Source organism: Carlito syrichta, unplaced genomic scaffold, assembly GCF_000164805.1.
Source record: "Carlito syrichta isolate Samal-C Ts95f unplaced genomic scaffold, Tarsius_syrichta-2.0.1 Scaffold173316, whole genome shotgun sequence".
NCBI classification, from domain to species: Eukaryota; Metazoa; Chordata; class Mammalia; order Primates; family Tarsiidae; genus Carlito; species Carlito syrichta.
Genome location: NW_007117412.1, coordinates 1,843 through 19,875, shown reverse-complemented (window position 1 = coordinate 19,875; position 18,033 = coordinate 1,843). Strand labels below are relative to the sequence as shown.

General features: G+C 36.7%; 2 protein-coding genes across 2 annotated transcripts in view; one reads left to right on the top strand and one right to left on the bottom strand.

Moving 5' to 3' along the window:
* The window catches only part of UGT2A3 (UDP glucuronosyltransferase family 2 member A3), a 25,717-nt gene extending 18,843 nt beyond the window's left edge, over positions 1-6,874 (bottom strand). The window contains exon 1 of the mRNA XM_008051439.1: positions 6,151-6,874. Within this exon, the coding sequence (XP_008049630.1) occupies positions 6,151-6,874 (724 nt within the window). The remainder of the gene's footprint in view (positions 1-6,150) is intronic.
* A 3,589-nt stretch (positions 6,875-10,463) lies between these two features.
* On the top strand, positions 10,464-12,636 carry LOC103252850 (UDP-glucuronosyltransferase 2B17-like; the record flags this gene model as incomplete). The annotated part of the gene is made up of 2 exons (XM_008051444.1): positions 10,464-11,184; positions 12,488-12,636. Coding segments are annotated over exons 1-2 (870 nt in total), but the record flags the coding sequence as incomplete, so codon positions are not given.
* Between the last annotated feature and the right edge of the window lie 5,397 nt (positions 12,637-18,033).

The window sequence follows — 18,033 nt, the reverse complement described above, 5'->3', positions numbered from 1 at the left end:
TCCAAAGACCACAGAATACACGTTCTACTCATCACCACATGGAACATATTCTAAGATCGATCACATACTCAGCCATAAATCAGCCAGAATAAGCAAATTTAAGAGGACCAGAATTCTACCATGCACCTTCTCAGACCACAGTGGAATAAAAATAAACATTGACACCAACAAAGTCCCCCCAAAACCCACAAAGACATGGCCACTCAACAGCATGATGCTAAACAACTCCTGGGTCAATGATGCAATCAAAACAGAGATCAAAAGATACCTGGAAACAAATGAAAATGAAGAAACATCTTACCAAAATCTCTGGGACACCTTGAAAGCTGTCATAACATGGAAAATTATATCCCTACAAACACACATGAAGAAAATGGAAGGAACACAAATTAACAACCTAACAAGCCACCTAAAGAAGCTGGAAAAGTAAGACCACAAAAACCCTAATTTCAGCAGAAGAATCCAGATCATCAAAATAAAAGCCCAAATCCGGGACATAGAAGACAAAAAGATAATACAAAAAATCAATGAGAAAAAAGCTGGTTCTTCGAAAGGATAAACAAGATTGATGGTCCCCTAGCTATACTGACCAAGAAAAAATGAGGAAAAAACCAAATAAGCACAATCAGAAACACAAAAGATGAAGTCACATCTGACCCTGAAGAAATACAAAAGATCATTAGAGATTACTACATATACTTGTATGGAAACAAACTTGAAAACCTTAAGGAAATGGAGGACTTTCTGACATCACACAACCTACCTAGGTTGGAACAAGAAGAAATTGAGACCCTAAAAAGACCAATAACAATCAAGGAAATTGACTATGTAATAAGAAAACTTCCTACAAAAAAACCCTGGTCCAGATAGCTTTCCAGCAGAATTCTACAAGACATTTAAGGAGGAGCTGATACCAATCCTACTGAAGGTATTCCAGGCAATTGAAAAAGATGGAACTCTCCCCAAATCATTTTATGAAGCCAACATCTCATTGATACCCAAGCCAGGTAAAGATCCGACAAAGAAAGAGAACTACAGGCCAATATCTTTGATGAACATAGACGCTAAAATTCTCAACAAGATCCTAGCAAACCGAATTCAGCAATACATCTCAAAAATCATCCATCATGACCAAGTAGGCTTCATTCCTGGGATGCAAGGCTGGTTCAACATTCGTAAAACCATAAATGTAATTAAATACATCACAGATGTCAAAACAAAAACCACATGATTATATCACTAGATGCAGAAAAAGCTTTTGATAAAATTCAGCACCCCTTCTTGATAAAAACGCTTGAACATATAGGCATATGGGGAACATACCTCAAAATAGTAAAAGCCATCTACGAGAAACCCACAGCCAGTATACTCCTAAATGGACAAAAATTGGAACCAATTCCCCTGAAAACTGGAACAAGACAAGGATGTCCACTCTCACCCCTCCTGTTCACGTAGTATTGGAAGTCCTGGCTCGAGCAATCAGAGAAGAGGAGGCAATCAGGGGTATCCAAATAGAAAAAGAGAAAGTCAAGTTATCTCTCTTTGCAAATGATATGATTGTGTACCATAAAAACCCAAGAGAATCTGTCAAAAACCTCCTTACCCAGATAAAGGCCTTTGGCAAAGTCTCAGGATACAAAATAATGTACAAAAGACTATCGCATTTCTCTACACCAATAATAAACAAACAGAAACCCAAATAAAAAACACAATTCCATTCACAATAGCCACAAAAAAATGAAATACCTTGGCATCTTCCTAACCAGAGAGGTGAAAGACCTTTACAATGAAAACTGCAAAACACTGCTCAAAGAAATCAAAGATGACACAAACAAGTGGAAAAATATCCCATGCATGATTATCGCAGCATTGTGAAGATGTCCATCTTACCTAAGGCAATCTACAAATTCAATGCAATACCCATCAAATTACCAGCAACATTCTTCTCAGACCTAGAAAAGACAACACAGGAATTCATATGGAAACACAAATGTCCAAGAATAGCCAGAACAATCCTCAGTAAAAAAAACGAAGCAGGTGGTATCACATTACTAGACTTCAAACTTTACTATAAAACTTCAATCATCAAAACTGGTATTGGTATAGGAACAGGCATATAGATCAATGGAATAGAATTGAGATTCCAGAAGCAAAACCTCAATTTCTCAACCAACTTATCTTCAACAAGGCCCTCACCACCTACCACTGGGGAGAGGAGAACCTATTCAGTAAATGGTGCTGGGAAAACTGGCTGACCACATGCAGAAGATTGAAACAGGACCCCTATCTATCCCCATGCACAAAGGTTAACTCCAAATGGATCAGAGTCCTAAATGTAAAACCTCAAACCATAAGAACCTTAGAAAAGGTAGGAAATACTCTCATAGAAATCAGAACTGGCATCCAATTCCTGTACAAAACCCAAAACCCACAGGTCATAAGAGAGAAGATAGACAAGTGGGACCTTATTAAGCTGACAAGCTTCTGCAAGTCCAAAGAAACCATCAAGAGAGCAGGGAGACAGCCTACAGACTGGGAAAAAGTATTTGCCAACACCAGGTCTGACAAAGACTTAACATCCCGGATCTATAAGGAACTAAAATGTGCTGAAAAGAAAACAACAAACAACCCCATTATAAAATGAGCAAAAGATATGAGCAGACACTTTGCAAAAGAGGACATCCGAGCAGCCAACAAACACATGAAGAAATGTTCAACCTCACTAATCATCAAGGAGATGCAAATCAAAACCACACTGAGATACCACCTAACTCCAGTCAGAATGGCTATTATCAACAACTCAAAAAATAGCAGCTGCTGGAGAGGGTGTGACAAAAAGGGAACACTTCTACACTGCTGGTGGGAATGTAAACTAATGTAATCTCTGTGGAAAGCAGTGTGGCGATTCCTAAAAGCTCTAAATGTCAACCTCCCATATGACCCCGCAATCCCCCTACTGGGAATATATCCTGAAGAACTCAAATAACTCTATTAAAAAGATACCTGCACACGTATGCTTATCGCAGCATTGTTCACAATAGCAAGAACCTGGAAACAACCATGCTGCCCATCAAAAGAGGACTGGATTAAAAAATTGTGGTACATATACACGATGTAATACTACACAGCCATAAAAAAGAACAAAATCATGAATTTCACAGCAACCTGGATGGAACTAGAGTCTATAATACTGAGTGACCTCTCACAGAAACAAAGATCCGAGTATCACATGTTCTCACTCATATAGTGGACCTTGAACATCCAATGTAATACTATAAGAAAATGACTGATGGTACTGGGAAACTATGCGGGGGGAAGGAGATGGGATTAACAGTAACAAATATCTGTCTGGGGATGGGGAAACACCTCGTATCAACAGGGTGCCTGAATGAAATGTAATTGTACACCTAACACTTAACTGTACCCCACAAAACCATAATACAAAATATTGATTATGAAAAAAAAAAAGAAACTCTGAAACTAGGCATTGATTTCTCTTCTCAAAATATGAAGCCCTCAGATGGCATCTTTTCCAATAGAAAGCCATTTTGTATACATTACTTAAAATATATATATATATAATTTTAAATATGTAGGACGCAATTCAGGATTAGGTATACAAGTGGGCATTGTACAGGTAAAGTCTGGGCCTCCCTCTGGTCCCCACTTCATCTGGCTTGAGATCAGGTGCCCTTATTGGTGTTGTGTCCTACCATCCCTCCACCCTGGCAGTATCCCACTACTGCCAATCCCTTTCTTACAGTATTACCGTAAACGTTCAGGGTCTGTTTATGAGTGGAAACATGTGGTACTCTTCTTTGTTTCTGCGATAGATCACTGAGTATTATTGTGTTTTTCTACATTAAAAATCTGTTTGGTACAGCCATCTTCATCAGTTATTCCAGCTAGATCTTCTGCAACTTCTACATCAGCACTTTGTGCTTCAACTTACACTTTTATTATGGATACAGCTTCTTTCATCCAACCTTATAAATCAACCGTTGGTAGTTTCAAGTTTTTCTTCTGCAGTTTCTTCACCTTTCTCAAATTCATGTGACTAAAGAATCAAGCCCTTGCTCTGTATTAGGCTGGAGCACATTGCATTGGCACTCTCACGGTTTACTGCAGCCTACTGAGTTACTGGGATTGTAAGTATGAACCACAGCACATGTCTCATTGATTTGATTTTCTATCCTGACCACTGAAACTTTCTCCTTATCAACTATAAGAATGTTTGCTAATTTATCAAGTTGCTGGTGTAGTCAGTACACCTACAAAATTATCAATTACGTTTTTCATCTTATATGAGTATAACTCATGTTGTCCTCAGTTACAAATGTGACATTACAGTTCTCTAATCACAGATAACCATACCAGATATAATAATATAATGTTGGAAAACGTGACAATTACCAAAATATTAAACAGAGACACAAAGTGTGCACATGTTGTTGAAAAAATGATGCCAATAGACTTGCTCAATGCAAGATAGCCACACTCCTTTATTTTGTAAAAAGCAATAAGAAATATGCTTGTACATTAGGGCATAATAAATAATTAAAATTTACTGATATCCCATTTTCTTTAGTGTATTAATATGTACAATTGATTTATAATCAAAATACATAATTTTATAAAATATATAATAAACAATAGGCTATTAAGAGGGAGCTACAAAGTAAATATTTATATTGAAATGATTGATTATTTCAAGCTACTCAATAGTTATCAAAATTTTTTTTAAGAATTCTTCGGAGTTTCCTGAATGCCTGGCCTGAGCATAGGAATGTGTCCTTCTCATCTCTTATTTTTTTGATAACAGTTTTGTCCTTCTATTCTGAGTCATATCTGGGGACTTTCATCATAATACTATTATATCAATGTTTGGTATGGACTCATTTAGAATTCTGTATTTTAAATTAATCTCTGAGGGTAAACTTGATACCAAGATTCTGGCATTATTTATTTACATGTGTAGAGCCTAGCATGTTATCTTCAGCTAGTCAGTGCTTACTGACTGCTAAATTAATTAACTAGAGAAAATCAATGCATGTAAATTCAGATTATGTCTATGGCTGAGAATATTTGACCTGGGTTTCTCTGAACATTAATTTTGTGAAACAGCGTTTTCAGGAAAATTCAGCAGATTAAAATGGAAAACATTTATAATGTTTCACATATTTCATTTTTTTATTTTTGTTTGCCTCCAAATATTTCTCAAATATAGTTTGAGAAAAATTTTATTTTGCAATGACCACCTCAGATCACAGCTATGTGTACGAATTTGTAAAGCAAGACCATTTTTTTTTTGCAAAGGCAAAAACTAATAATAAGTCAAATAAGTGTACCCTAGTCAAGTACAAATTCTGCTATCTTTTACTTCACAAGATCTGATGTCTTTTTATCTTTTTTCTAATCAATTTTTCTAAGTTTGTGAAGCAATAATCTAAGAAGCTAAAGAATTCTAGAAAATCTTTCAATATAACTAGTTTGATGAAACAGTCTAAAAAAGGATTTTCTGAAGATTTTTCTGTAATTTATAAGAGTGATAAGAGTTATGGGCACCTTGTTCCAATACAAATAGTATAAATTTGAGAGTAACAATCAGTGATTCTCAAATATTTGTGATGCAGATTTAAGCTATTTAAAGCCAGTTCCAAATATAATCTCTTTGTTAATGTTGTTCATATTCTATTTTCTTACTGGTGTTAAGAAAGTAAATTGTCCCTTTGGGAGGCTGAGGTGAGTGGATTGCCTGAGCCCACGGGTTCGAGACCCGCCTGGGCAGCGAGACCTCATCTCTACAATAACTCAAAAAAACAGCAGGGCGTGGTAGTGCATGCCTGTAATTCCGGCTACTCGTTAGGCTGAGGCAGAAGGATCGCCGGAGCCCAGCAGGTCAAGGCTGCGGTGGCCGGGAGCGGCCACTGCCCTCCAGTCTGGGCGACAGAGTGAGACTCCAACTCAAAAAAAAAAAAAAAAAAGAAAGCAGATTGTCTTACTCTTAAAGCAAATACTATACTTTATTTAAAAAGAAAAACTACGTCATTTATAATATAAAAATTCATAGCATGGCACTTATATATGATATCCTACATGTGGCAAATTTCTTTTGCTAACTAGATAAAAATGAGAACAAGAGTCTCTTACCTAATATCTTACTGTAAAAGTCTTTCCAAAAATGGAAGTTGTAATCTTGTATCCAGAAGTCAAAGAAAAATGAAAGCATTATATTTTTTACTCGTTCCAGAAAGGTCATGTTGTCTGTTAATCTTGACATCAGTACAGGAACATAGGAAGGTGGAGCTGGAAGTTTCCCACAGTGTCTCTCCATATTGCCTCCTATAGAAGCTCTAAGAGACACTACAAAGGGGACTGCAAGCAACTCAGCCAACAGCTCCCCACAAGGTATCACAGGATCTATAAGCATTACATCGTAGTTGGCTTCCTGCAGTTTCTTCATGAGTGTCTGATTGTAGACAAAACTCTCACACAGAAATTTAAAAAATCCACTCAGTTTAACAAAAAAATCATTCAATTTTATCACTGATTGCCAGGTTGATGAGTTTGGCAAGACGTGAAGAACGAAGTTCACAAATTCGTTATTTGACTTCTTAGCATAATCTTTGTCCTGCGTCACATTGACTACCACAAATTTTAGTGCAGAAGGCTTCTTGTAGTCAATTAAAAACGTCTGTGAGTAAGTCAACACTGTTACTTCGTGGCCCCTCTCTATGAGTTTGTCCAGAATGGTCTTGAGATTAAGCCAATGACTCATGTCACAGGGCCACACCAGGATCTTCCCACTATATCCACAGCCAGCAAAGCAGAACTGCAGAAGAATAACTACTGAAGCCCACTTCTCAGACACCATGATGGCAGCTCTCTCACACACTGCCCAGCAGAGGTTGAGTTGAGTGTTTAATGAGTACAGACTGGAAATTGCAATATAGACATAAATTAAAGTTAAAAATTAATTTTTGTGACTAAAGGTCATTGGTTATTTGCAAGTTTAATGTGTACTTTGGAAATCAATCAGAAATGCAATATGTTACAAAAAGTTGAACTAATCTTCTGGAACACAAGTAAAATACAAAATAGAGATACTTTTATTTTCTAGATTGATTGACAAGGTGAACATTTTTAAAACCTTTAGATTAATATTTCACATACAGAAACACATACACACAAACACACAACTATTCCACACTAAATTCAGGTGCTGCAGATTTTTCAGGTCAGCCTGGGCTTGGAGAGTATCAACTCAATTGGTCATCCAGCCAAGTCCCCAAGAGGGTCATCGAGGGGCTGGTAAGCCTAGCCCCAGAAGTGTCAGCTCTAATGGGCTAGCAAGCCAAGCCCTGAGAGTGTTGCTGGTTTGGTGGGCTGGCAAACCTCGCCCCCGGGGTGTTAGTTCTGGTGGGCTGGCAAGCCAGGCCCTGAGAGTGTTGCTGGTCCAGTGGGCTGGGAAGCCTACCCCTGGAGTGATTCAGCTTCAGAGTCTTGCCTTCTTCCGCAGCTCTCCTGGTTCAGTTGGCTCAGTCAGCAGGCAAGCTAGCCTCTGCTGTGCACGGCTCTTCAGCTCCAAAGGTCTTCTGCAGCTCTTCAGGTCACAGCTCTACAGGGTCAAGGTTCTTATCTCATGCCCAGGAAGATTGAGGGACACTGACAGTCAGAAAGTGAGAAAGCAGGATTTATTGAGTGAACAGAAAATCTCCCACAGTGGGAGGGGACTACAAGGGGTTACCCATCTGGGGCCAGAAACCTTGTGCTTATATAGCCCCAAGTCCAAACTGATTGGCTAGCACTAGCTGTGAGCTGTTCTGATTGGTCAGTATTAAGGACCAATCAGTAGGAGGTAGGGGCCTAATGGAGAGCTGATTGTTTGCTTTTCAAGTACAGCAGCGGGTACTTAAATTCTAGTTTGAGAGACTCACAGGGAGCTTGTTTACCAATGCTGAGCCTGAGAGGCCTGCCAGGAAGGAGTTCGCTATATTGTTGCTAGAGGACCCGCCTGTCTGTGTAGCCTTTCTCTAGCTATCTTCTGTCTCACAAGGTTCCAGATGGTTTAGGGGAAGGCATGTTGCACAGTCCTTGCCATGGGGGCTACCTAATAATTTACTACTAGTATGTTTTGATAGCTACAGCAAATATTTTGATAAATGTTATATAATTGGTATAGAATATGCAAATCCAAAGGGAAAAAAAAACACATTTTTTCTAACACAAAGCAATTAAGATATGCTTTAGAAATGCAGTTTACTTAAGAGATGAGATGAAACTTTTGGTAGGATTTAGACAGTGTTTTGAAAGAAGAGATTTCACAATTAATAGAAGAAAAAATCATGGATATTTGGAAATCATAAAACAGTAATAAATAGTAACATATTCAATTAATCCCTTCTACTGAAACCACACAAAGAGATCACCAAAAAAAAAAAAAAAAAAAAAGACTGTAGATCAATATCTCTTGTGATTATAGACACAAAAATTCTCAACATTACACTAGCAAACTGATTCCAGGAACAAACAAAATCAATTATATGCCACAAATAAGTTGGATTTATCTCAGGAATGCAAAATTTCTTTAACATTTGAAAAATCTATTAATATAATATACCATATCTCTGGAAAGAAGAACAAAAATTACATGATTATCTCAATAAATGCTGAAAAAATTATGTAATGAAATACAGTACCTCTTACCATAACAATACTCAAACTACAAATAGAGGGAAACTTCCTTAAACTGATAATTGGCATTTAAAAAAAAACACATATAGGTAACACTATTTAATTTATACAAATGAAACCCACTCTCCATATTCCATTTAACATTGTATTGAATGCTCTAGTCAAGTCTATTAGGCAAGAATATGAAACAAAATGAATGTGTATTGAAAAGAAAAAAACTGACCAGGAGAAGTGGCTCATGCCTATAATCCCAACACATTGAGAGGCCAAGGCAAGAGGATTGCTTGAACCCAAAAGTTCAAGACCAGCCTTGGCAGAAAAGCAAAACTCCATCTCAATAAAAAAATTCAAAAATTAGATGAATTTTATCCATTTTTTGTGTAGTGTTTCAAAGAACACAATCAAAAAGTAAAAAGAAAATCTACAGAGTTGGAGGATGTGTTTGCAAATTGTATATCTAATGAGGTACTTATATCAAAAATATATAAAGAACACAACACAATAATTAGAAAAATAGCCCAATCAAAAGTGGGCAAATGGTATGAATATATAATGACTAATAAGAGTATAAAAAATGCTCAGCATCACTAGATATCAAGAAAATGTAAGTTATAATAAGATATAACTTAAATCCTACTAACCACCCAATAACTTAAAAGACATACAATAGTAAGTGCTAATTATAGAAAGAAATGGAAACCTTCATACATTGCTGTTGTGAATGGAAAATGGTGCAGCCATTTTGTAAAGCAGTCTAGCAACCCCTGAAAAGTTACATATACAGTTTAACTTATTATAGTTAAACATAGAGTAGAATATGACTCTGTAATCCTACTTTTGCATATCTATACTCAAGATAAATGAAGACATATCTACACAAAATTTGTACACAAATGTGAATATGCATTGTTATTAATACTAGCCCAAAACTGGGGAAAATATTAATGTCCATAAACTGATTAATAAATAAATAAAATGTGCATATGTTTACTATGGAATTATTATTTGGTAATAAAAGGAATGAAGTTCTTATAGCTATACCATAAATAAACCTTTAAAATGTTATGCTAAATGAAAGAAGCCAGTCGTAATACACCACATAGTACATTATTTTATTTAATTAAAAAATGTCCAAATAGGCAAAACTATAGAGATTGGAATTTAACTAGTAGTTGCCCATGGCAGGGGAAATGCAAATACTGGGGTGGGGAGAAAAAGTCTAAAGTCTATTGGAGAGATAAAAATCCTCTCAAAGTGATTGTTGTGGTAGATGCACAATGTTATTAGTTAATATCCAATATTGAATTTTACACAATTGGTTGTTTTTTAAATATATGAATGTCATCAATGTTTTAAAAAAATTTATTGAACCTTGATGTTCAAGAAATGATGATTCAGCTGCACAATTATTTTATCCTTGCTTCTGTGTAAAAGCGATGGCAGAAACAGGAGCTTCTCACGGCCACTGTTCATGGCAGTATTCTACAGTATGTTACACAAGGTGATTTATCTCTGCAAGAACATTGCTATTAACTGGATGGTAGCATTTACAAACATAAAAGGTACATCAAACACACTTGTGCAAACAGGAGGTTATCTAACTTTTGTCTGTCCCTTTGTCATCCAGTGTTCAGAGTGTTAATATAATGTATTTACTTTGAAGTGCAAAAGGAACATTTTAACTTCTTGTCTGATTTATCCTTGAGCACAAGCATGAGAAATGGCATAATGGAACAGCAGCTGGAAAAGGAGCATTGCATTGCACCAGGATGTCTATGAAATGGGCTTCAGGTCTTCTGCTGGTACAGCTAAGTTGTTACTTTAGCCCTGGGAATTGTGGGAAGGTGCTGGTGTGGCCCACAGAATACAGCCACTGGATGAATATGAAGACAATCCTAGATGAACTTGTCTGGAGAGGTCATGAGGTGACTGTATTGACAGCTTCATCTTCTATTCTTGTTGATCCCGGCAAATCGTCCATTATTAAATTTGAAGTTTATCCTACCTCATTAACTAAAAATGATCTTAAGGATACTATCATGAGACTGGTCGATGCATGGACATATGTTCCAAAAGATACATTTTGGTCACATTTTTCACAAGTACAAGAAATCATGTGGGAATATTCTAACATATTTAAAAAGTTCTGTGAAGATGTTGCTTTGAACAAGACACTTATGACTAAACTAAAAGAGTCAAAGTTTGATGTCATTCTTGCAGATGCCATTGGTCCCTGTGGTGAACTGCTGGCTCAGCTATTTAAAATACCCTTTGTGTACAGTCTCTGCATGTCTCCTGGCTACACACTTGAGAAGTATAGTGGAGGACTTCTGCTCCCTCCTTCCTATGTACCTGTCATTATGTCGGAATTAAGTGATCAAATGACATTCATGGAAAGAATAAAAAATATGATATATGTGCTTTATTTTGACTTTTGGTTTCAACCATTTGATATGAAGAAATGGGATCAGTTTTACAGTAAAGTGCTAGGTAAGTCATGTTTTTTTATTGGTGCATGAAGCTCTAACCTTGTGTCTTTGAAGGTGAATTTATATAAAGTCAGAGAACTTTTCTGTCTTTGGAAGTGAAATGATAAAATAAAAACATAAGATGATCTATCAATCTCACAACTGCTTTGGGGAGGCTTACGTTACAAAGTCAGTTCGAATCCTGTGACCATAATTCATGCAGAACATTGAAGGAAGTCATAAACTTATAAACTAAAGCACCTGAGATTTATTTAAGTAATCACACATCCATTTTACTATATTTTTTTTTGCATCTTTAAAAAAAATAATTAGATACATCAAAAAACATCTTCCCAAAAGCAGACATTTAGAATGAGGAGTTACACATTTTTCTAGCATCTTCATTTATGTTCCATTGAGAAAATTGTTTCTCCTTGTAGGCCTCAGTTTCCCTGACTAGAAAATAAATATTTTCCCACATTACTGCAATGTTTTCTTTACAAATGAGAAATATAATGTCTTTATCCCCCACACAAAAACCAATAGCAGTGATTTGAGAAGACTAACATTTCTTTACTTCTTCACTAAAGGCTTGACAGTCATTTGACTTAAAGCTGACAAACTTATTGAAAAGTGAACATCAAATGTTTTTCTATAAGTTTTGCTTAAAGTTTCCATTAAGAAAAAAATATGAACCAAATTAAAATTGAAGACAAATCTCTATTTCAATAACTTCTAAAAATGTTTCAATGGTCGTTTGAAAATATATTTACATAAAAACTAATATTATTAAGATCATAACATGGACTAAATGGTACAATGATTTTACCCATGCTTTCATAATACTCGTTTTTTGGAGGAAGAGCCAAGGATCAAGGGACAAGCTGAAGGAACAATGCAAATTAAAGTACTTCTTAGAAACTTGTCTTTATGGGTGCAGTACGATTAATTGCTTATGGAGCTCAAAGAGTTGTTTAAATGCATATCTATTACTATTGCAGCTTTAGAGAGTAAATAAATGCATAATTCTCTTTGGCTTATTTAAATATTGTTTATGATTGTGAATATACTGATGTGACGTTAAAGATGTAGTTTCCTCTCACAGTTCTCACAACACTTTGCCTTTCTTACAAATACTTATGAGAAAATATATAATACATGAAAATAAAATTATGCCTTTGTATAAATATATGTATATCGTTTTATCAAATCACAAACACTTAATATAGCTTTGGTTTCATCATTTTAACTCCTTTCAGAAAATACCTGGCATATTTACAATTCTTTTGTGTCATCTACCATTTATTTTCTTGTTTTTCCTTCAGGAAGACCCACTACATTCTTGGAGACAATGGGAAAAGCTGATATGTGGCTCATTCAAACCTACTGGGATTTTGAATATCCTCGCCCATTCTTACCAAATTTTGATTTTGTTGGAGGTCTCCACTGCAAACCTGCCAAAGCCCTGCCTAAGGTAACCATATTCATGTTTGCTTTGTTTTGTTTTGTTTGACTTTTCATTGGGAATATTTTTATATTTTTAATTCAGAGTGTTTGGCTTACAGTGAAAGAAAGATGAAAGATGGGTAGGATAACACAGATAATTATTAGAAACATCTACCTCTATATCATCACAAGTATATATGTTTTTTATCATCACAGAATAAAGACACATACTAAGGAGACTGACAATAGATTGGCTAAATTAAGGTCTTCATTATGCCACAAGTAAATATTTATTCATCATCATTCAAAAGATATTTATAAAGTGATTAGCACAAAGCACAGTTAAGTGATGGATATTCAGGGAAACAAAGTAGACACAATTTCTGTCCGCACACACTTTACGTTCTACTTTACTTATTTATTTATTTATTTATTTATTTAAATTTTTATTTTTTTTGAGTTGGAGTCTCACTCTGTCACCCAGACTGGAGTGCAGTGGCCGCTCCCGGCCACCGCAGTCTCAACCTGCTGGGCTCCAGCGATCCTTCCGCTTCAGCCTTCCAAGTAGCTGGAACTACAGGCGCGCGCTACCACGACGTTCTACTTTAAAAGCTAGCATAAAATAAAGTAATACAAATTGTGTGGAAAGTATTATCTTAAGGAAAGGTAACAATACCCAAAAAAAGCATCCAGCAGGAATAGAAAGTATTCTGGAATCACTGATAATTAAAGTGAGACATGAACAATGTGCAGGAATAGGTAAAGAAATGTGGAAGACAGTTCTCATGACTCCAAGTTTAGTTTTGCAGGGAGAGACTATGTAAGAAGGAGATGATGCTGGAGAGGCAAGTTGGAGCCATAAAATTATTAGAGTTGGCAATATTTATTAAGGGAAATGGGGAGTAACTGAAAAGAATTTAAAAATGAAGAGCAGTAACAAGATTTCTTTGGTAAAGAAAGCTCCTAAGATGTTCAATTGATTGAATTGCAGAACAATGAGAGTGGAAGGAATAGACTATTTTTAAAAATTTACATAAACTTAGGAAACAGATGATGGAAAAGTGGACTAGAATGTTGACAGAGATAATTATGCCTATTTTATACAATAGTACCAGACATATTGTGTTGTGAGGGAATAAAAGAGTTAATATAGATAAAGCACATAAAATGTCTCTGCACATAGTCAGTGATCCATAAATATTAATAATATTGTAAATGTTGTCTTTTTAAAATTATTTCTAACACTATTAATTACTTAACATGTGCCATTCATTTGAGAAACAACTACTCATTAAATAGAAATTGATTACCCAACACATCAAGATTACATTCTCTAACAAAGTTCTACACAACTGATTATTTGTGGACTTGTTTTAAAAAATATAAGTATTGGTAGTTATTATAATGAAGTTGAAATTTTAAAATTGTATTTCCTCCCCCAAAGTTGTATTTTAAATTATAAGGATCTTCATCAGTATTCTCGCTTTAAAAAAAACATGATTCCTTAACAATGTAAATGTGTGCCCCTAACGATACTGGGAGCCAAGCCAAATATTTACTTGATTTTATTCATTCATTTAACTATTCAGCATTGAAAACACAGAGGTTTACATCTTAGAATGTAAAAGTGACGGTTTACCCGGTAGAGTAGGTATTTTCTGCCTTAAGCCTAGCCTGTAGTACACTTCAGCAAAATTCTTTTGGAAACTTGTGTCTCAGTATTGTAGCTACCTGACAGTGAAGCACAAAGAAAATGAACAGTTTATGTATAATAAAGATCAAATAATTCCTACCATGTGTATCCAAGAGTTCCCTTAGTTTACAATAAAAAATATTGTTAGTGTATAGAATATTTCTTATAAAGAAATGTAAGAATCTAATATATTTTAAATTAACATCACATGTCTATGACACATGTAGAAAGTAATCATTTTGTATTATGCCATTATATAATCTTTTAGGATCATTTTGGTCTACCACCCTATTAGCTGCACCATAAAACTTATAAATGGTTAAAATCAATATATATATTGAAGGCAAATTGCATAGGCTCTGTTTGGTTACTTTCTCACAGGACAAGAACTGAGATAAGACCAGTAATAACTCTATATAATCCAATACTATTTTTAAATAATTTTCTCATTTTTATATAAGAGAAAGTGATAGTGCCAGTAGCAGGAAGAAGAGTTTCTAAGAAGGAGGACAAGGAAGAGGATGAATACTGGTACAATGATGATCATTACTAACGCTAGGCATTATCGACTTGCAGAAGGCTCTGAATCCAAGTCAAGAGTTATGAAACCTGTTCTCAAATTCCTTATTATATAAAGTAATTTTTACTTCAAGTTATTTGTGTTTTTGTTAGATATTAGATTCTCACATAACTTCTGTACATATTTTAAAAATAAGACTTTTGGCATAATATACTGTTTTGAAAATTAATGCAGCCATTTGTTCCATAATATATTGATATCAAAACATAGATATAATAAACCAAGATATGCAGACTCAATATAAATGAAAGATATTTATAAAATAAACATTAGCAATAAATCAAATATCTTAAATTAGAATAGCTAGAAAATTCAGACTAAATGCGTACTATACCACTACAGTCATTCATCAGAAAATGTTTAATTACATGATCAGCCATAATTCAAATTTATGAGGGAGGAGACAAAACAATGGAATTTATTTATAAAAATTGTGTATTTATTCTTACATGATTAAACTTTAGTCACCTTCAAAGTACTATCCATTTGATGCAATACACCTATGTATATGCTTTTTCTTCTCCTTTTTTTTTTTTTTTTTTGAGCTGGAGTCTCACTCTGTCACTCAGGCTGGAGTGCAGTGGCACTCTCACGGCCACAGCAGCCTCGACCTGCTGATCTCAGGCAATCCTTCCACCTCAGCCTTCCAAGTAGCTGGGAACTACAGGCACACACCACTATGCCCAGCTAAGTTTTTGATTTATTATAGAGATGAGGTCTTGCCAAAGCTGGTCTTTAACCTGTGGGATAAGTCAGAATCATAATCAATTCCCGGTAAGCATGGCTTTACTGGAATGTGAATGAGCTACTCAAAGAGGGTGACTAGATGTCTACTGCTAATGAACTTCTCATTGTGGTATACATGCTCCCTGTGGCACACAGTAAGATGATGATGAGTTTTCTTTGTTTTTTTTTTATTATAAAGATATGGGGTACAATTCAGGGTTAGGTATACAAATGTTGATTATGCAGGTACCCTTGTTGATGAAGTATGCCCCTCCCTCCCCTAGCAGTTTCCAACTGCCAATCCCACCCCACTCCGCTGACAGTTTCCCACTACTGCCAATCACTTTCTTATAGTATTATAATTGTTCAACGTCTGCTTATGAATGAGAACGTATGGTACTCTGTTCTTTGTTTCTGTGATAGATCACTGAGTATGATCGACTCTAAATTCATTCACGTTGTTGCAAAGTCCATATGTCTGTCCTTATTTATGACTGCATAATATTCCATTGTGTATATGCACCACATTTTTTTAATCCAGTCCAGTTTAAATAGCTATAAATAGCACATTTCACAGAGACAATAATTTTACAACATAAAACACAATGGCAAATGGTGTAATATCTAAAAAATGACCTAAGAAATAAGAATAGTCAACTTTGTTAATATATACTGCATATTGTTGTATTATAAATTATTTCACAGAAATTTCAAACTACAATACCAGACTCCAGGATGGTAGTGATTATTAACTTCCAGATTTCTTTCTTTCTTTCTTTTGAGAAAAGACTGGAAAACTCTGAAAATCTTTAAATGGCACATAAAGAATTATAGAGCTACAATAAATACTGATATAAAAATATAAAATTGAGACAGGGCAAGATGGTGACGGCACAGGTGAAGTGGTGAGATTCACTGAACATGAGTTCCCAAAAAGGCTATCACTTCACTACCCCCATCCCCCAGCCCACCACCAACCGCGCTGGGGTCAGGCCCGGGAACTTCAGTCCCAGGCAAGGCCAGATATTGCGCCCCTCCCCCCACTGCTGCCGTTCTACTCGTGTGTGGAAGTCTCCGGTCCCAGCCCCCTCCAGATCCCTCCCCGGCTGCATTGTCTCCAGCCCGGGCACCCGGCATCAAGCCGCTGGTCACACAGGGAGGCTCTGGGCACCCGCCCCTCAGAGACGCTGGTTCCATTTCTGGCTGAAGTACTCTGTAGGGTCCCAGCGCCACTCTCGCTGTTTAGAGCCTGCCCTTTGGAAATTTGGAGCTCTGGAACTCCGGGTCCACCCTGGCTGAGGCACTCAGCGTGAGACCCCAAACCAGAGGACCCAGACAAGCGGAGAAAAACAGATCTGCTTAAACTGCCTTGCCATTCTCCAGGCAGAGACTTCCATTGCCCTGCCCACCTATCAACAAACTTTACCTCATTTCCTAAGGCCAGGTATTGCAGCGTGCAGGGAAGTTTTGCGTCCCTGCTCCCTCCAGCTCTCTCCCTGGCCCGGCACCCGGCACCGCTGGTCGCACAGGGAGGCTCTGAGCGCCCGCCCCTCAGAGACACCGGTTCCATTACTGGCTGAAGTACTCTGTAGGGACCCAGCGCCACTCTCGCCATTTACAGCCTGCCCTTTGGAACTTTGGAGCTCTGGAACTCCGGGTCCACCCTGGCTGAGGCACTCAGCGTGAGACCCCAAGCCAGAGGACCCAGACAAGTGGAGAAAAACAGATCTGCTTAAACTGCCTTGCCATTATCCAGGCAGAGACTTCCATTGCCCCGCCCACCTAGCAACAAACTTTACCTTAGCTCCTAAGGCAACAGTGTGAAACAGGAGACAAAGCCCCACCCCTAGGCTGCAATGAAAAACAAAAGGGAGAGGCTGGAATCGGAGATCACAGAAGTGACTCTAGTCTGATCGCTTATTTTGACCTATGATTTTATCATTGAAACTGTTGGTCTAGATTACGTTTGGTGTTTACCTTCTGACTTATACTGTTTCCTGATTTTTTTGGCCTGTCTTTGTTTAGCTATCAGTATTCCTTAGGGAATCTTTCTTACCTATCTTTTTTCACTTCTTCCCAACCCTGTGTCTCTCTCTCACCTGATAGTTGGTATGTATATCTGTTTTCCCTCTCGCGCTTCTCTCTTTCTAACTCCCTATTGACCCCCCCTTCCTCCATTATGTTCCTCTTCTATATGCCCCCTTTTTAAATCTAGGGACCAAGACTGCAAACTGCTGAATAGACAGACTGTAAAGCAGAGGGAAAAGTGAACAAAACCAGAAGACCCTCATAAGGAAGAACAGGTCATTGCAGAAGAGAAATAAAAGCAACCCCACCTTCCCTCAAAAACAGAATTGAAGAGGGGGAGGGAAAGGGGTAAAGGGAGAAGAATCTACAGAAATGAAGAAAAACCAAAAGAAGAGTAG